Here is a 21,622-nt window from a genome sequence, read left to right as displayed (position 1 = left end):
TATAACTGAACACGATAGTATATAATCGCTACTTAAAATGACAAAATCACGTGCAAAAAATATTTTAATTTTTTTTTCATTTGGATAAAATAATTATTTTAGTTTTATTAAAAACTGAAAAAACTCAAGATTAGAATTAGTCATGAAGGTCAAAAAATTAGGTGTCAACAATTATTATTACTATTATATTTGTTTTCTTGTTCCAAGTTCTTTGCCTTTGCTTTGTAGTTGGAACTACATGGAACTAACTATATTTTGTCTTCTCAAAAAGAATATTTCAAGTTCTATGTTCCCCATTAACTACTCCAAAGTTAATTGGCTAATAATGGAGTAGGTAAACAAATTGAGAATTCACTTTTATTTGAAATTAAACCACATATGTCTAGTAACTAAAACCTTTATAATTATGTCAACACCTCATATGTTGTCTAAAAAAAAAATTACATTCAAGAGTGTGATCTAGTAATTGGTGAATAAGATAATGATATCGCTGAATTTGTCTGAAAAATCACAAGAGTATTTGTACATACTTTTCTCATTTTATCCTTAGCATTAAATAACTATATAAAGTAACAGTAGTCAAATTAGGATTTCAATACATCATTAATATGGTAAAATAAACTCCTAATAAATCCTCCCTCCGTTTTAGAAAATATGACCTATTTTGACTTGGCACGAAGTATAAGAAAATAGAGAAGATTTTTGAATCTTGTGGTCTTAAATTAACGTTGTATCAAATATACCAAAATATCCTTTAATCTTGTAATTTTAAACATGTCACGTGAAAAATTGATATTGCCAAAAAAAGCTCATTCTTTTTTAAACGGAAAAAATATTTCTTTACAAAATATCAAGTAAAAAAGTATCAATTGTTTTAAAATGGAGGAAGTATATTCCAAATCATTATATATGCCCTCTTTTCTTGGCCCCCTATTTAGTGGAGAAAGTTTTAGAAAATGAAATGAATCAGAATATATGGCATCATCAATCATCTCTTTCAACCTGTGGGCAGTTTGATGTACAAAATATTTTATTTTAGTAGGATTTGAAAAAGGATCATATCTCAAGGTAAAGGCAAAGTTAGGATTTCTGCTGAGGGGGTTCAAAATCTGAAGAAAAACTCATCGAAGAAAATTCAACATCTATAATATATACATAAAAATTATTTAATCATATATTAATAATATATTTTTTTATCGGGGAGGGGCGAACCCCTTTTACTAGATTGGCTCCGTCTCTGTCTCAAGGGGTGTGAATTAAAGACAGATTAATCTATTAATGCAAGCATTAGTGATCAATTTAGAGGATAAAATAGCCATATAGTTGACCTTGTAGACAATTGAAAGGTCTCAATAGTGATTTTTTATGAAACTTTAGGGGATTCTCTAGGCATAAAAAATTAGTTGTATTATATATATATAGTCTCATCAATTTACAGTATATAAAAGAAGAAATGCCTTTGAGATATACACCTATCTTTGTTTAGTTAGTGCAAGCTAGAAGTGCATTATTTTATATTCTATGCTTGAGAAAAAAAAATAAAAATGAAAGGCATATTTGTGGGGACAATTATTCCATCAAACCTTGCCCAAAGTAGTTTTTTTATTTTCTTAATATGTATCTCTAAAGAAAAAAAAGAAAATAGACACTACTAGAAACATGTGTTTTTTCTCCTGAAAAATTTGCTATCAGAAAATTGCTAATTTTCAATAAATATGTCGCCGAGCTTTATCTTGAACCAAATTATTTTTACAAGGTGGCATAATGCACAAAGTATTTGAACTAGCTGGGTTTGGAGAAGGGATGCAGCACCCCAAAAAATGTGACGTGAATAATCTATCCTAGTATTAGAATTAATTAGTGATTGCTTTCGTGGTTCGGACCGAGATCACATTGAGATAATTTAATCATTGTTTTGAGACTCCTCTTCAAAGAAGGGGATGCAATACAAGGACTATTGTAAAATCACTGATCTTAGTATTATTCTCTCCAAGCACATTTTATTTTGGAGTTCTGATAGAATCCAGTGTGTTCGTGCTGGTATGATCACATCCAATGAGCCAAATTTTGACAGATTATATCAAAACTACCTGTTAGAAATTAATGATTTTCTTATAATATTTCCATTAAATATCACGAAAAATGTGCCCCTCGAAAACTGCTTTGATAGATTTTCATTCCCGATTATCAACATTTTAATATATATATCAAAACTATAATTTAGTTGTATAATACAAGGAAGAATCACTTATGGCTTTTCACTAGCTAGCTTAGTCTATTTATTTAATCCCACATGGATCATGATTTTATATTTTTTTAAAAAAATTAAGTTTTATTTTATGATTCTATCATTAGGTTGGCCGCAAATATTCTAAGCACTTTAAAAATATCAATGGTGGATAAATTCTATTGCTAAACAATAAAAATATATCATTAATTCTATTAAGCAATGAATATTATTAAAAAAAAAAATTGTTAGCTATGAATTTTTTAGAGACGAATCTATACTTAATTCTTACTTTTTCATGCATTACAGAAAAATAGGAATTATCGACGTACAAATTTTGTTACTAAATAACAAAATATATAAACCTTATTTAACGACAAATTATTAGAGAGGCGAAAATAAACTATTTTACTTTTGAAGAAAATCGAATTTCAACATCATGACTATAGAAGAGGGGAACTAAAGCCTGGAAACTCGCAAATTAATAGCCACTTTTTAAATAAATAAATAAATAAATATTTTTGTCAAACAAAATCATTTCTAAGATATTGTTATTTTATTTATTGTACTTTGATTACCATCACTTCAATCTCATTCAATTCAGACCAACTAAAATGTTCAGGTTGGCCCAATTTATATTACAGTTTTTCACATTTCAAGAGTCAAATGAATTGATTTTAATTTATATCGCAATTTTTTATACGTTTTTTAAATATTTTAAATAATTATAGTGACTTGTTACGGATTTCCAAATATATGAATTTTATTGAAAAAGCAATTTAAAGGTTGTTTTAAGCACAATTTTACATATTTGCAGTTGATCCTAACGAAGCTCCAACCTTAAGTATACATAAAGTAATTTCACACTATAGTCAAAAGTGAAACGGTAAATTTCATTTTTGACATTGAATTTTACCATGTTGAAGCTCCGTTAAAATCAAGAGCAAATAAAAATTTCATCTGCTAATAATCGACGCATGGATGATTCTAAAGTAAAGTATAACGAAAAAATAAAAATGAAACATTTCATTTAGTATAGAGATAAATTTGAATCTTTTTTCTCCAAAGACAAAGAAAAATAATACTCTCTTCGTCCCATTTTATGTGTCGCCATTTGACTGGACACGGAGTTTAAGAAATAAGGGAAGACTGAATAAAGTTTATCAAATTATCCTTTGTCAAAAAATGTGTCAATATCTTTTTTTTTTTTTAATTAAATGGGACCAACAAGGGTAAAAGAGTGATTGTACCTTTAAAAAGTTGTCAAATAAGGAAAGACGATACTTATTTTGGGACGGATTCAAAAGGAAATGATAACAAATAATTTAGGACGGAGGGGAGTAATAAATAAACCGCTCGAACTCATCATGATTCAATGATCATCTCAGACACCAACTCTTCCTCTTCTTTTATATCTTTGTGTTGACAGTTTTTCTGATAAAATATCACTCAGCTACTGATCAGACGTCAGTAAGTTAACACAATCACCATTTTCATGTCCCTCTGATGTAACATGCCTCATCTTCTTCTTGTTCATCATGATTCAATGATTGTTTCAGAGATGCTTTCTAGATGAGGTCTCCATACACCAACTCTTCCTCTTCTTCTATATCTTTGTGTTGACATTTTTTCTGATAAAATATCACTCAAATACTGATCAGACGTCAGTAAGTTAACACTGTCTCCATTTTCATGTCCCTCTGATGTGACATGTGTGATCTTCTTGTTCTTCGTGGATGATTTAGAACGAGTCTTTGACTTCTGATCACGAGGAACAGAAGAAGAAGATGATGATGGCATTGGCATGAGGAAATAAATCTTGCCGCGTTGTAGCTCAGCATCAGGAGGGACAACAACAATTTTAGGACTACAAATATCTTGATCATTTGATGATGATGAATATGAAGATGTTGGTTTTTTTAAGATGTGTTTGGGATAAAGTTTCATAATTTCTGAGGCTTTTACATGAGAATCACTAATTTCTTCAACTTTACCATTAGAATGAACTATTCTAATTACATCAAGTGAACCACATGGAAAAATACAAGCTATGCAACATCTAATTGCATTTCTCATTATAGATTAAATCAACTTTTTTTTTTTTTTTTTTTGGGCACTAATTGTCTTTTTTGAGAAAGAAAGAGAAGAAGAAAAAGGAGGAGAAGGAGGAGGAAAGGAAAATATATAAAGGAAGGAAAAAGAAGTCCTTTTATGAATGAATTATAAGTCCAAGTAAAAAAATAATTATAAAAAAAAAAAAAAAATCTTTCTTTCTCCTTTTTGGGTAAATATAATGATTTTATTTTGTGCTTTTGGGGTCCTTTCTTTTTGTGGATTCTTCAACTTTTTCTATTCTTTTTAGACTTTGAGTTAGTATTTTATATTGATAGTGCAAGAAAAATTTACTTTATAATTTGTTAAATAGAAAATTCATTGTTCCCTTATAATTTATCTGATAGGATATTATTTTCTTACTCCCTCAATTTTTTTTTATTTGGTTCTTTTGAATTGAAAATACCCCTTAATAAAGTCTTAATTCTTAAAAAATTAATAGTTATTTTATCAATATATTCTTAATTAATTTCATACTTTTTCTGAATTAGTAATTAAATACATTAAAATAAATTCTCAATTAATGATCTTGATAGTTTGAACAAGGATATAATAGAAAAATATTGATCAAATTATTCTTAAAAATTTAAAAGAGCACTTAAAAAGGATTAAAGGAATATAAATAGACCTCAAAAAGAGTTAATAAAAAGAAATGGAGGGAGCAATAAATTTGTTTAATTAAAAAAATAATATATTTATATATTTAAAAATAACTAGCTTTGATTTTTTCATTTCACACTTGTTGAGATGATTTATAGTCACGTAAATATTGTGGTATATGTTAAACATTGTAAGTTACATTTTTACATTCACACAAATATTGTGACATGTTTTTATGTTGAGTCAAACTATATATAACATGCTTATTATAGAAATTTACATATCTAAAAATAATTAGCTTTGAATTTTCATTTTACACTTGTTAAGAAAATTTTATAGTCATGTTAACATTATGGTCCTTTCAAAATTGCCAGTTACGTTCTTACATTCGCGCAAATGTTATGACATATTTTTTCTTTGAGTAAAAGTGTCAAACTATATCATACATGCTTATTGTAGAAATCCACATACTCTCTCTATTTTATTTTACTTGGCTTTCATATTAAAAATAAATATTTTAATTTACTTGTTCATCTAACAAATTAAGCGAATTTTATTACTTTTTTTTTTTTTTTTTGGGTGGGGTGGGGTGGGTTGGGGGTCGCTAATTTACAAGAGATTTTTAAGTAGTTATAAAAGCTCATTTTCATGTTTAGATTTCGTACATATTGGTTGGTTATCTTGCTATATAAAGTACTAGTAATTAAATTTAGAGTCGCAAAACATCGTTAATAAGGTTAGTTTTGTAAAATACACTTTTAACTAAAAAAATTTAAGACATGCGTCAAATCAACATAGATCAAATAATATGAAACTGAGTAAGTATAACTAATTTATAGGTCACCTAATTGTGTAAATTATGTTTTACTCTTTTTATGAGTAAACTTAGAAAAACTTTTATCCTAAATGCAAAACTAAAATTAATTGCTTAGGGGGTGAAATATATGCCATGAATAATTGAACCTCATTCTCATATTCTCCTTCTAAATTTATCAATCAGGATCATTTTGCAAATACATGAAAATTTTATATATATATATATATATATATATATATATATATATATATATATATATATATGAGAAATGCATTCTCACATCAGGATATGGCTTTGTGAAAATCTAAAACACAAGAAAATCTCTTTAGGATGGCTTTATTCTCGCTAGATCGAATCATAACTACTTATTAAAATAGATTCAGTATATATATATATATATATATTTATATGAGAAAAGCGTTCTCATATCATGATACCGCTTTGTGAAAATCTAAAACAAAAAAGTCTCTTTAGGATGGTGTTATTCTCGCTAGATCGAATCACAACTACTTATTATAATAGACTCAAAATACGCTTTCGGTCTATTCGAAAGCAACAATATTTGAGATTAAATTACATAATAGGCTAACCCCATCACCCTGGGGATTGGATTCTTTCTTTTATTTGGATTGACTCTAATCGTGATTTTGATAGCGCATACGCCTAAATTACTGGTGACACATGTTTGTCTATGATTGGATTTGCCAACAAAATGGGGGCCACAATCCATGAAAAGACAGGTGTCTCTATTAAAATTTGACACATCTCAACATTTGGATGGTTGAATTCTCTTGGTTGGAGTGGTTGAACAGGTTAATTACATTGTAGGCCACTATGGTCCTTTGTTAAAGACATAGCCAAAGAGAAAAAGGGCAATGAACGGAAATAATAATAGTAATGTAGAAATAATTTAACCTATTTTCTCATTTTATTTGTAATAAGGATTTTTTATATTCACATAAATATGATGGAATTTTTAAGATCTAAGTTTCAAAAATCTTTACGTCATGCAATTGTTATGACATATTTTAGGGAAAAGGCTCAAATATGTCACTAAACTATCAGAAATGGCTCATTTATGTCATCCATTAAAAGTTGGGCTCATTTATGCCATCGCCGTTACAAAATTGGCTCATTCATGCCATTACTTTTTAACAGCCGGTTTTTAAAAACAATCTTGCTACGTGGCAGCTTATTAGAGGATCACGTCATTTTTTTTTTTAAATTAATTTTTTTTTGATCCATTAAAAAGAATCCATCCAATTTTTTGATCCATTAAAAATTAATTTGATCTATGCTTTTAAAATTTGATTAATTGTTCATGATCAAACAAATATTTAAAGAATTTTTTTTTTAAAATCTACTACTAAAATTTTTAACCAAACGCTATTCTAATTAAGCATATAGTATGTCTTAGCATATATGAAATATTTTGTCAGTCGAATGTAAGTAACTTTTTATTTTTTTAATTTTTTTACCAAGCATAGAATAGCATCATCAGCATCAGGGAGCAGCTCAAGCAAATTTATTGCCTAAGGCAAAAATCAAACGAAGGCCTTGCATTTTATTTTTTTATATAAATTTTTTTTTCTATAAATAGTATTTAATATATTTCTTAAAATTTATAATTTATTATTACTAAACAAAAATAGGCCCCTCAAATTTTGGGGTCTTAGGCGGCCACCTTTTCTCCTAAAGGGTTGAGCCGCCCCTAATCAGCATTCAACATTTGTACGTAACACTTTATGCATCATCATTTATCATTGTAAAAACAGGAAGGAGATAACATGCCGACATATATAGTATACGTAGAGTTGGCAAAATGAGAAGCTAACTATTAATAATATAATAAAAATATTTGATGTTTATATATCCCTTATATTTATATATCCCTTCAGTTTCAACTGAAAAATGACAAAAGCTTTAGTTAACGTGAATCTTTTAAAAAAACAAAAAAAGTGATAAAAAGCGTGGAGTGTATACTCTCTCCGTTCCCTTTTAGTTACTCGCCCATCAATTAAAATAGCTATTTTATTATAATATATTTAGTAATGATGTTTACTATTGTATTTGAAATTAATTTGAAGAAAAAAATATTTAATATTAAAGGTAAAATATGAAAACAATCTTAATATGTCAAAAATGACCAAAAAAAAAAAAACGAATCGAACGAGAATGTTTTAAGAATATATTCATGAAAAATTAATCAAATTTTAAAAGCATAGATCAACCTAATTTTCAATGGATCAAAAAGTTGCATGGATTCTTTTTAATAGATAAAAAAAAATTAAAAATAAACTTAAAAATGATGTGGCCCTCTAATAAGCTGCCACGTGGTAAGGCTGTTTTTGAAAACCATCTGTTAAAAAGTAATGGTATGGATGGGCTAGTTTTGTAACGGCGATGGTATGAATGAGCCCAACTTTTAACGGATGGCATAAATGAGTCATTTATGATAGTTCAGTTGCACATTTGAGCCTTTTCCCCATATTTTATGATCACAAAGTTTTAAGAAATTATTTTTTTGTTGTACTTTGTATCTGGTCAAATTTTGTCATATAAATTAAAATAAAGGGAGTCGCGACTTTCTTAGAAGTCACTTTCTTCCACTTAATAAGAATTGACATATTCGAGATAATAAGGTTTTTATGATATGATCTTGCATTGAAAATTATCTATGTCTCTATCGATTGGAGATTACTCAAAAACTAGAACTTTTTACAGACTTTTACATCAAAAAATTCTCAAAATTATATTTGTTGCAACTATTTCTGACGATCTTTCCGTCAGACATCTCATGATGAAATGTTCATAGAAAATTCTCATTTTTCATAAAATTGAAATTAAAAAGAAAGAAGAGAAATTGGACCATTTGTTCCTATAAAAGAATTGATTTTCTTTTCTCAGATATTTCAAAAATACATTTAATTTTTTCAAGAAAAAATAATTATTTTTCTTGCTTTACCCTCAAATTGATTTTCAAGAACTAAGATTATATATCAATTAATATGAATATTATGATAAAATACTTAAATTATTTATTATTTATTATTCTTATGAGACATGCAAAGTCTAAAATAGACATGTAAAAGTGAACGAGGTGAGTAATACATAGGATGGATCTTTTTTTGAAACTAATTTTTAGGGCAAACAACATAAATTCCGATAGTTTGGAGCTTAATTACCGAAAATCTTGATATTTGCATGATTACTAAAATTCCGATTTTGAATCTGTTGAAATAAATAGTTAGCTCCTGATACATCCAACGAAGGTATATTCTCTTCTTTATCAAGATATATAATTAGCTGACAATATATTTTTTCGATTTTGAATCTTTCAAAATACATAGTTAGCTCTTGATACATCTAATGAAAATACATAATTAGTTGAGATTTTAGTAATTATTTTTTTTAAAATAAATTTTTTTATAAATATTATGTATGTTTATATTATTTTTCCTAATTTCTGTCTTTCAATATCTCAAAGCAAAGTCAAGGGGGATGTGGTTTTCATGGGATAAGTGGGGTGTTAAATGGGCCCTTTTACTTATCTGAAGAGTCAAGTATAATTAGATTATAGAGCTTAGAGTAATGTGAAATATTTGATTGTCCTATTTTTTTCCAAAGTATATATTATTAATAATAACTAATGTGTCTAACAACAAAACCATGTGCTTCTTTCCTTATCATTTACCAAAAAGTTCCAATATTCAAGAAACAAATATACTCCACCAAGATTTTCCCTTTGAATTAAAAGATTTTTTAGATCCACTACTAAGTTTTCCAATAGTAGTGTACTCATTAAATTTATGAGTAAAGCATCTAATACCCTCATTAAACTATGATCTATTTGCTACCAGACATTTCAATTTTACGGAATTTTATTATTTTCAGAATTAAATTTTAGCATATTTTTGTTATTATTTTTAGATGGCGTGACATCTTTTGTCAATCTTTTTAGCTGACATGACATCTTTGACGTGGATCCCATTTTATGTAATAAAGGTGTCACATCAGTACAAAAGAATAACAAAAATACGCTAAAATTGAGTCTTGGGGGTAATAGGACCCCTGTGAAGTCGGAGTGTGTTGTAGCAATTTTGATCATAATTCGAGGGGTATTGAATGCTTATCTCTAAATTTAATATCAAGATCTTAATAGGATCTATCTATTTTTAATCAGAGATATCATGTTCGAGCTCTTACTATGCAAAAAAAAACTCTAGTAGAGAGCAGTTCGTCCTTAAATAGGCCTTACACAACGTGAATTCGTATTAATCATAGCTTCGGTACAGATACGTATTAACACCATACGAAAAAACAAAATAATACTCATTAAATTAAACTTCATGAAACAAAAGAAAATGTTTCATTATGATTTACATATCTAAAGAAAAATAAATTAATTAAAAGATTCATTTTGATGTACATTAAACTTGTACAAATCCATTGTTTTTGCTTTGTTAAGCTGGCTTTAATTTGTTCCCATACCAAGCTGTGGCCCATTAATTCATTAAATAGTTAAGATATAGATGTTAGTGGACAACACGTGGGAGAATGGAAAAAGTGTCCATTGTAGGTGTGGGATAAGGGTCCTTTGCTAGAGAAGATATGAAGCTTTTTTTCGTTCGATGTCCGGTATTTATATTTGAGTCCGATTAATTTAGATTCACGCTGGATACGGCCTATTTGAGGATAGCGTTTTCTATTAAGGATTTTTCTATACACAAGACTCGAACTCGAAATCTTTAGTTAAGGGGGAACAACCCTATCCACTGCACCACATTATTTGGTGGTGAGAAGATATGAAGTTGAAACATCAATGATAAAATTCAAGATTGATTCATCGGAAAAGGTATGAAAATATTCCTGAACCTTGATAAATGGTATAGATATACCATCTGTCATACTTTAGGTACAAATAAACCCTTGTTGTTAATAAAAAAGTACATATATATCCTTGAACTTTGATGAATGGTACAAATATACCCTCCATCATACTTTAGGTATAAATATACCCCTGAACTTTGATAAATAGTATAGATATGCCCTCGTCATACTTTAGGTACAAATGTACGCTTGCAATGAAAAGGTACATAAATACCCTTCTCACTAATGGTAGAACACGTGTCACAATCCTATTCATTTGGCCTTTTTAAATTTAATTTATCCCAACTCATTCCAAAATAATTCTAATTTAACTCATAACTCAATTCAAATAATAACCCAAACTCAATCCGGTCTAATAGAAAAAAATAAATAAATAAACATGCGTGAATAAAGATGTATCTTGAAGGTTTTATTAGACCGGCTCAGGTTTGGGTTATTGTTTGGATTGATTTATGGGTTGAATTAGAAATATTTTCAGATAGGATGAGGATAAATTAAATTTAAAAAGGGCAAATGAACAAAATTGTGCCACGTGTCCTGCCGTTAGTGAGAAAGGTATATGTGTGCCTTTTCATTAACGGCAAGATTATATTTGTACCATTTATCAAAGTTCAGGGGTATATATGTACCTTTTTATTGACGGAGGATATATTTGTACCATTTATCAAAGTTTAAGGGTATGTATGTACCTTTTCATTAACGGTAAGGATATATTTATACCTAAAGTATAACGGATGGTATCTTTGTACCATTTATTAAATTTTAGGGGTATATTCGCTTTTCCGTTGCTTAATTAGTTAGATTTGTGGGTAATCTAATTAAGTGGCTAATTAGGGTATTATTAGAAGTTATTTTTGAAGTAATCCCTATATCAATTTATGTATCATACTTCTTTTACTATGTGAGTCATTTTTGTCTGGACACAACCTGAAAGTTACGAGTTCAAACTGCGGAAATAACTTTTTGCAGAAATATGGGTAAGTTTCATATCATATGTCCTTGTGGTTCGAATGCACCGAATACTATTTCCTTTTATCCTACAAAGAATGTCGTACTTTTTTATTTAACAGTAATAAATTAAAGAAAATAAATCTTATTTTACACTTCATAAAATGATTTATAATCACATAAATATATGACTTATTTTGGATTGTAAGTTTCAAAATTCCTTTGTTAATTCTTTCTTGAATTACGTGTCAATAATCAAACACTATCACATAAAATGAAACGAATCAGTAACAAGAAGTAGGCAATCTTTACCCAAATAGCCAACATAATTGACTTTTCTTTACCTAGCTAAAATACATACATATATTGTATATTATTGGCTATTTTTAAGTTAATTCTTTTAAGAATTAGAATATTAAATTTGAGATGAATCATGGGATATTTTTCAATAATTGGTCATAAGTGAATCATTGTCCTATACCATAACATATTTTTTAGCCAATCATCACTTTGCAGAAATAGCCACAAAAAGAGAATATTACTATCTTCTGACATTTTTATCAACTTTACTTTAAATACTATTGTTCAGGTTCTTCAATATTTTTACCAGAAAATGCCCTTTATTTCTCCCTAATTTTCTACTTCTTCCACTTCTTTATGTAAGTACACTTATAACTATTATTACTATATTGGACATAATTTAATTGCTTATCCCACTCTAGGAGACAACTTTTAACCTATTCTCTTTCTTTGGAATTGATATATATTACTAAATCTAAAAACAACACAAATCTCGACAGTTTGAGGTTTAATTACAGAAAATTTTGATATTTTATATAATTATTAAAATTTTAATTTTGGATCTGTCAATATACATAATTAACTCCCAATACATTTAACGAAGAGTCGAAAATATATTTTTTTATTTGTAAAGATACATAATTAACTTCTGATACATTTTTTTTAGGAGATACATAATTATCTCCCGATACATCCAACAGGGATACATAATTAATTGAGATTTTTGTAATTATTTTGTTAGAGTGAGAATTTGTATAAATATAGTAAGTTAAGGTGTATGTTTATGTTAGTTTTCTTTACTAAATTCAATACCTCCGCAATGTGAATCAAAGGTCACGAATTCAAGCGATGAAAACAACCACTTATAAATATGCAAGGTAAAACGGCATACGATAAACCTTTCTGATAGGGTCCTTCACGAAACCCTACGCATAATAAAAGCTTTAGTGCACTGGGTGAATTCTCAATCGTGACCTTTATAAAGGCCTACAATAAATTAAAGATTTATTTTACTAGGACTTTCCTTAACCATGTACTTAAAATAGTGTGAAATTTTGTTTAAAAGTTTGATAAGAAGGTACAACTAACTTAACAAAATTTGTGTACCAAAAATTATCCTCCAATGTCTTTGAGTCATCTAATTTATAAAATACGTAAACAGTGTGTAAATAGTGTGTATTTTATATAAAATATGCATACGCTATATAACAGTATGCGTAATAATAGACATACGTATGTAAAACATATACAATCGAGATATATAAGTAGTTTATAATTTGAGTATATTGATAAACTAAATAACCGAAGGGTATATTTAAATAAGTTTTTAAGTTTATTTTGATAATTGTGGTAGACCTGTAATTGGAGAAAGGGCTAAATATTTGCTATATCTTCCTCGTGCTTATGAAATCTATAGGATATCAAATTAAATTATGTATTGTACATTTTTAATATTAAAAAATAAAAAAGTAACAAACACAACCAAATGCACATCCATGTGGTTGTCATATTGAGGCAATTAATAGCTTAATAATAGAAATAGAAATTAAAAGATCTTAATATTCACAGTTGGCTTCTCAAAAGTAATTTTGGAAATTTATTTATTTTTAAAATAATATCCTTTCAATTATAGATTAAAGTTTGTTAATTTGCAAGATTGTTTTGCACTAAAAAAAAAAAAAAAAAAGCAAACCTTATTGGTCCTAATATTTCATAGTGAAATTTACGATATATCGTTCTTTCAAAGAGCGTGATATATATAGAATGAATGAGATTCCTTCATTCAATCATATAACATTAGTTAAAATGGGATGGATGGGGTTCTTTCGTTTGGTTACGTCGATCAAGAATTTAGAATTCAAAATAACAAGTAATAAGGGTTGTACTGGAGTGACAAGTACTCCTCCAACCTTTATCAGAAATTTGGAGTTCGATCATTCGAGCCTCCTGGGTACATAGTCACGTTTGTTATGGAGCACGTTACCACCACCAACAAACCCCCAATGCGGGACTTGCTGGCTGCAAAATCTCAATTTAATTGGGTTTCAATACAGACACCGTATGCCGGATGAAAAACCAAAAAAACATAAAAAAAAAAAAAAAAAAAGCCTGATGAGAGGAGATAGGGGGTGGTGAGGTGGGCATACATGTCAACCTAAGAAGTTCTGATAATCTATGTTGCTCGGATATATCTTCTAAATTTCTATATCATACTTATCGAATCTTAAAAATATACATAAATTTTGAAAGATCTGATACATAGTAACGATATTTTTGAAAAATTCAAACAACATATACCGTAACAAAACCTATAAGGCAAGTACTTAGAGATCTCACTCTAATGCAATCGAATTCATGGTGAGATCTCTAAGTACTAGCCTCCTACGTAGATTGTTCCTACACGTGTCAATAAAATCACAACAAATCCAACGAGCGAATCGAATATTTTATTCATTTTATCTAACTCATTTTCGATTTGTTCCTATCCGATCCGATCCGTCCATTTGCCACCACATCATTAGGCCATCTCTTAGGTTGCACTTGATGAATAAGAAGGCAAAGAAAGAGAAAGCATAGTGTTTATATCTGATAATTCCACTTTATTACTATGGTGAATAATTTTCTCCTTCATATTATTTTCTTCACTTCTGCTCAATCCCAATTGCAAATCAGGCAGCCAATAATCTTTTTCCAAAATGAACTTCTTGTCTTGTTTCATCTGCATGCAGTGACAAAGTCAAAAATTTTATAAAAAATATATAAGAAAAATTATTACTTATATATACAATATAATTTTCGGCCTACAATATTTAATATTTATCGGGGAAGAATATTCAACTATCATTAAATATTTTAAGTGGGAAACTTATAAATATGTACAGTTCGGCTAAACTTATTTATGAATATATGTCTAAAATATACAGAATTTATACACTTACTATGTTTATTATATGTATAGTATATGTAAATATACAAAACCTATACGTATGCAAGCTATTTCGCAAACTAGATAGAGATAAGCATCTAGTATCCCCTCGAACTATGGCTACGATCGACACACGTCAACTTCACAGGGGACCTATTACCGCCCCACCCCCACCCCTTCCAAAACTCAATTTTAACGTATTTTTGTCACTCTTTTGTGCTGATATGATACCTTTATTACATAAAAATGGAGTCCACATTAAAGATGTCACGTTAGTTAAAAAGATGTCACATCAGCTAAAAAGGTTGACAAAAATATACTAAAATTGAGTTCAGAGAAGGGGCGGGGGGGGGGGGGGGGGGGTAATAAGATCCTTGTAAAGTTGGAGTGTGTCGTAGAGGATTTACTCAACTAGATATAAGTAACTAATTGTCCTAAGCTAGATGACATAGATATATTTATCAAGGGAAATTAACTTAAATAGTCGTCCGCCCAAAAAACCAATCAGCAGATGTATAAATATGTATAATCAATATAAAATATACGTATATTGGCGTAGTTCCATAAATATTTTTGACTGAACGACCAATTTATAACCTCCCCTAGCTAGCTAGTACTAAATCAAAATTAGTGCAAAATATTGAAAAAAGATTTACCTCAAATCTAAGAGGGGTCTTATATTTTGGATCAAGGTTGTTATATCTGCAACTCCATTTTGGTCCAGTATGATGAAACAAAGATTGAGAATTCAATTTATTTTTATTGAATTCAAATGGAGGCCACTTTTTTTCTTCAAGAAAATAATGTCTTTGCCTAATAGGACAAATTTGATGATTTTCCAAGATTTTCATTTTCAATAAATTGTTGGTTCCTTGATGGGAAGACCATTCCATGTATCTGTAAAATAGCCCATTGTGTAAAAATGATGGTTAGTCACGCAGATATTTATGACTTATCTTTTGTTATTATAAGTTTCAAAAGTCTTTTATTTTTTGTTATATTTTGTGAACAGTTAAACATGGCCACATCAATTGGTCGGAGGGAGAGAGTAGTTCCCCGTTTCATTTTATGTGAACATGTTTGATACTAAGCACAAAATTAAGAAAGAAAGAGAAAATTTGATATGTGTTATGATTTGTGGCCTAAATATATCATGATATTTGTGCAATTATAAATAATATCAGTAAAAATATAAACGAGAGAAGTTTAAAAAAAATATATCATTCTTTTGGAACATAACTAAAAAAAAATTATTTAAGTTTATTATATACATTATCAGTGTATAAAATATATACACCATCAGGTCAAATTTACATGTTATAGTAGGTAACTTTCTTATTTTCAAGATTATAAATTTCATATTTTAAGAGGACTTACCTATATAAATATTTGTTAGGCTGATAATTATATACATCATCACTGTAAAAAATATATACACCATCAAGTCAAATTTATATATAATAGTAGATAACTTTTCTTATTTTCAATATTACAAATCTCATATTTTAAAAGGACTTACCTATATAAATATTTGTTGGGTGATCTGATAGTGCAAAACTTATTTACACAAATAGTATATTACTTAAAATAAATAATATGTCACGTAAAATGAAACGAAGAGAATACGATAAACTAGGTTACCTGGATTGAGTTCTAGCAAATGAATTTTGAAAATGGTGATTAATGTTGTCATCATCATTAAAATTTCTTGCTAATACAATTGCACCATTCTTCATTTTGAAATCTTGAAGAGGATTAAAAGATCTTTGGCTTAAATTTCCATAGAGATAATTTCTTCTTTGATTTGCTCTATGACCATGGCCTAACACTGTCAAAAATGATAATTAAAAAGATTCAATAATTGGTATAACTAAAATATATATCATTGTAAAAGAGAAAATGAGCCTATAGAAACAACTAATTTTAGTACTATCTATCATTTAATTCAAGTCAATCAATATCTAAATAACTTTTAATATAACAAAAAAAAAAACATAAATATACATTTTAATTTGTCATATTTACACAAATTCCCATTGTAACTACAAAAATCTCAACTAATTATGTATCTTCATTGGATATATCGAGGTGCTAATTATGTATCTTGATAGATTCAAAATCGAAAAAAATGTATTTGAAACTAATTATGTATCTTTACAAAGAGAAAAATGTATCTTCGTTGGATGTATCGGGAGCTAATTTTGTATTTTTACAAAGAGAAAAATGTATTTTCGTTGTATGTATTGGGAGCTAATTATGTATCTCGACAAACCCAAAATCAAGATTTTTAGTAATTGTGCAAAATGTTAGAATTTTCTGTAATTAGTCTTTTATACTGTCGATATGGTGTCTGAAGTTAGCCATGCTTGTCAAAGCCAAATGTTTAAGTTTTCATATGGCTGAAATTCGGTCATTTTTGCTTGAACATCTATGATTAAAGTTCAGTTATTTTTCCATGAACTTTATAAGTGGCTAAATTTAGTCATTTTTGCTTAAACTTTTTGCACTATATTTGTCTAAAGTTCAGCCACTTCTACATGAACTTCATATGTGGATGAATTTAATCATTTTTACTTGAGTTTAGGCATTTTTAATTTACTTGAAATTCATACACATATAATTAATTGAAGTTCAATCATTTCGCTTGAATTTTAGGTAGAAGTTCCTGGACTTCAGCCATATATAACATTGGATGTTGTATATGTCAAAAGTTATTCAGAAATGACTAAACTTACAATTTTTAAAAAGTAGGTAAAAATTAAACATCAATGTCCAAATAGAGTATTATCTCATGAAACTTACACCTTAATTACTACCTCCTTTCTAAATAATTGAATAATTCTAACTAGAATATTAAAAAATCCTACTCCAAATTACTAAGAAATTTCTTCTGTTGGTCAAGGTACTTGATAATGTTGAGAAATTCAAATGGTAATTAGAGTAGATAAAAATTCGAAATTTAAATACAAGTATTTTTTTTAATTGTTTAAATTTTTAGATAAAATAATAACACAATTTAAATTGAAATAGATAGGTTTACCCTAGAAAAGATTAAAACATGGATAAAGATTTTACCTTGTCCAAACTCTCCAAGTTTCTTGCTTCTATACATCTATATAGAATAAGTACTAGGTTAGTCATGAGAAACATATATAAGAATTTGAACAACCTTAAAGATATATTACTTGTCCATTTTTTTATTTTAGGATGTCCAGTAATACTTGTTCAGTTTATAAAACCAATGGATAGTTTATCTATTTCTATCCATTTTACTCTTAGTATTAAATACGATTCATTATCTAATGCATTTCCAAAACATTAAATTTATTATATTCAATGGGTAATATGATAAAATTATTTATCATTTAATGCTTCTTAATCTCGAAAGTGGACATGTAAAGTTGGACGGACCGAGTAGTTGTGATAATTGTGACCAATGGTGGAGCCACCTTTGCTCCAGGGAGTTATTTTCATATGGTTAAAAATATTTTTTTGCATATATAGTAGATATTGAACCCCCTTCGATTAGTTTGTATATATACTTCTAAACCCCCTTAATGAAAATTTATGAAAATTTTGGCTCCGCCACTGATCGTAACAAATTAAATTCAAACCTGGAGATGACTTTTAACATGGGCAATGCTGAGTCCTCTCACATTCATCATCTGAAGAACCAATTTTGGTGTTGCTCCTGGAAATATTAATTAAGTAGTAGTTAATTTAAACAATATAATAGGGAAATTTAATAGGTCAAACAATTATGTTTGACGTCAATGGTTTAGTATGACCACTAATGATACAGAAAAATGAATTTATTATTCAATTTTATAATAAACTAGTCCACATGAAAAAAACTATATTTTCAGTATGAGGAATTTTCTAACCTAGATCCGTCTTCTAAGAGTTTAAGTTATATATATCGTCAATATAAAGAATTTTTACGCCACCAAATTTTCTTTACTTGTTGTAATAGGTAAATTTTCTTATTTTCACGATAATAAATCCCATATCTTAAGATGACTTATCTGTATGGGGGGTTTGGTTGGAAAATAGTTATTCCAGGATAATTAATTATCCCAGGATTACCCGGGATAACTTAACCTACCATCCATATGGGATAACTTATCCCATCACTATGATGTAAATGGTGGGATAAGTTGTCCTGGTATTAACTAATATCTCCAATCAAACATGGGATAAAATAATCTTTCATTTTATCCCGGGACTACTTATCCATTCATTACACTAATATAATGTTATATTAGTTAAACTCTTTTCTTTAAAATTTAAAATGGAGCCATAACTACATTACAAAGAATCAAAATGAGTAGAGGTGGAGCCAGAATTTCAACTAAAGTGGTTCAATAGTTGAAGAAAAATTAGTTGAAGGGGATTCAACACCTACTATATATACATAAAAGAAAAAAAAATTAAGCATATATAAATTGTATAGTTTTTCGTCAAAGGAGGTTCGGATGAACCCCTAGCCAAAGGCTGGCTCCGCCCTTAAACATGAGTTGTGATAGGATGATTAGGATCCTTTCACCCTTAACTAGAGGTCTCAGTTACGAGCCTTACGCGTGGAGACAAATCTAGTTGTGAGCGCCACTCCCAGAATTAACGAAACATACAATGAACGAGTTCGAATTAGTCAGACTCTAATGCTGATCTGAACACCGAGTGGAAAGAAAAAAAAAAAGTACATTATTGCAAAGAAGTAGGTGGACTTACTTTCTTGACCACCAAGTCTATGAATGGCATTAACAAAAGAGAGATGAAGTTGTGGAGTCCATCTTAGCCTTGGCAATTTTGATCTTACATATTGTCTAACTTTGCTCATCTTGTTCTTAATATTGATTTCATTTCCACATGAACTACTATTATTTTCTTCATTTGTAATTTTATCACTTTCCACACTAATAACTTCAATAGCTTCATCATCAATTTGTTGAATTTTGCTATGATCATGATCAACTTCTTCATTCAAATCAATGGATGACATGACCTTTTCCATGTAATATTCCTCACTTGTTTCTCCATTGCCATGTTCCATTGATTCTTTAGCCTCCCAGAAACCCTAACGGACCTGTAACAAGTGAATAGAGTCAAACCTCTCTGTAACAGTATGGTTTATCTCGATTATTATATAGTATATTAGAATACGAAAAATCGGTTCTACAAAAAAAAATGGCTGCTATAGTGAAATGTTTTTATAGAGGATGAGGTTTGACTGTACTACTACTGTTACAACCACTACGTATTACAAAAGTGGATATTCAGGATTTAACCGCTATGAATTCAATCATTAAAAATATAGTCAAATTAAATTAACCTCTCTATAACAGCAGGTTTGTCGTGTCGCCTTGGCGAAATATTGTTATAGAGAACCTATAATATAACATGAAAGATCATTTCCACAAGTTACATTTTTATAATTATGAGATTACTGTTTTTATCCAAAATAATGCCTAATCCTGATTAACCCTAACTTCTATTACAAGAAATATTTTAGCTACAATCTAATAACCTTAGCAACTGATTTTTTTGGCCAAATTACTGCAACATAACAAATTAAAGAAGACAAATTCATAACAACATATTATCAAAAAAAAAAAAAATGGCTATTAATAAATTTTATAACAATCGATAAGCAACAAAATTTCATTCCTAATCTTATTTAACGATGAATTATCAAACAAAATTATTAGCTAGGAGCGAGCGTCTGATGACTAATAATTTCGGGTTCCCCTATCTTTCTGTCATAGTCTAATTTTTGTTAATCGGTCACTCATATAACGAATCAAAATATTATGAGTAGATAGATTTATATCACTATTTATAAAACGCGAATTTTCGAGAGATTCCATCTAAAATTTTCCTTTTTTCAAAAAAAAAAAATGTAATTTTAATAAAGAAGAAAAAGAAGAAGAAGTAGTAGTAATTAATTTAAAGATAATTTCTCAAAATAAATACAAACCATAAATAATTCTTCTCCTGCTTTCAATATCTTCTATGGATAATAATCAGCTGCTGCAGAAAAATATAAGACAAAGAAAAAGTTTAGGGGAATGAGAAGTTTAATATATTGGTGACACTTTTTTCATTGGGTGTTGGGAGCTTTTTATTTCAATCATCAACTATATGGAATTAATTTTTTTTAATGTCAATAGTCATCTCACAAGATACATATATAATATTCTGGTTGATATCTCTGTTGTTTTCTTTAAATTATACGTACTATCAATAGTAAAAGAATTTTTATATTATATTTGATCGGTCCAATATGTCTTGTTTTTAAGATTAAAAAAATTGATTTTTTTTCGTGTCCAATATCGTATTGGAGCCGACATCTCTAATTAAGGATGAAGGAGAAACTGTTCGCTTGCATAGGTTAAAAATCCACTAGTTTTAAAAATTCTTTTAGACAAATATGGTATATATAACTTAAATCATTTGAAAAATGACGTACATCTAAATTTAAAAAACAATTTATAAACTTTCTCATTTATTTTTAGCATAATCTAAATTTTAAAATAATTTATAAGCTTTCTCATTTATTTTTAGTAGCATGTTTTTATAGCTACATAAATCACATGATAAGTTTAAAATTCATAATTTTTTTAAAAAAGATGTTCTTAAATTTTTTTGTCCAATTAAATTAAACCATACAAACTAAAAGGAGAGAATAGCTATTTATTTTTTATTTGTTTAATTTTTACATAGTAAATGAAATCAATAGAGTAATAATGATGATTTATATAAGAATAAATATTGGCAGCTCATTATAATGCAATAATTCTTT

General features: G+C 28.4%; 2 protein-coding genes across 2 annotated transcripts; both read right to left on the bottom strand.

Annotated features, from left to right (window-relative positions):
- Positions 1–3,763: 3,763 nt before the first annotated feature.
- On the bottom strand, positions 3,764–4,303 carry LOC107869876. Its single transcript, XM_016716280.2, has one exon. It carries the CDS (start codon positions 4,301–4,303, stop codon positions 3,764–3,766), a length of 540 nt encoding a protein of 179 aa, XP_016571766.2.
- Positions 4,304–14,369: 10,066 nt separating this feature from the next.
- On the bottom strand, positions 14,370–20,957 carry LOC107869877. The gene is made up of 7 exons (XM_016716281.2): positions 20,798–20,957; positions 19,552–19,906; positions 18,435–18,511; positions 17,896–17,932; positions 16,462–16,648; positions 15,477–15,717; positions 14,370–14,613 (listed from the first exon to the last, which is right to left on the bottom strand). Exons 2-7 carry the CDS (start codon positions 19,871–19,873, stop codon positions 14,425–14,427), a joined length of 1,053 nt encoding a protein of 350 aa, XP_016571767.1. The 5' UTR covers positions 19,874–19,906; positions 20,798–20,957; the 3' UTR covers positions 14,370–14,424.
- Between the last annotated feature and the right edge of the window lie 665 nt (positions 20,958–21,622).

Source organism: Capsicum annuum, chromosome 4, assembly GCF_002878395.1.
Source record: "Capsicum annuum cultivar UCD-10X-F1 chromosome 4, UCD10Xv1.1, whole genome shotgun sequence".
NCBI classification, from domain to species: Eukaryota; Viridiplantae; Streptophyta; class Magnoliopsida; order Solanales; family Solanaceae; genus Capsicum; species Capsicum annuum.
This window is presented reverse-complemented; position numbering and strand designations above follow the sequence as displayed.

Bases quoted from the DNA above. Each gene is read 5' to 3' on its own strand.
- LOC107869876 (XM_016716280.2), bottom strand. From the start codon at position 4,303: ATGAGAAATGCAATTAGATGTTGCATAGCTTGTATTTTTCCATGTGGT.
- LOC107869877 (XM_016716281.2), bottom strand. From the start codon at position 19,873: ATGGAACATGGCAATGGAGAAACAAGTGAGGAATATTACATGGAAAAG. The intron at 17,933-18,434 runs GTTTGAATTTAA...TATTCTATATAG, and splicing joins ATGTTAAAAGTCATCTCCAG to ATGTATAGAAGCAAGAAACT. The intron at 16,649-17,895 runs GTAAAATCTTTA...CATTTTTGACAG, and splicing joins ACTTGGAGAGTTTGGACAAG to TGTTAGGCCATGGTCATAGA.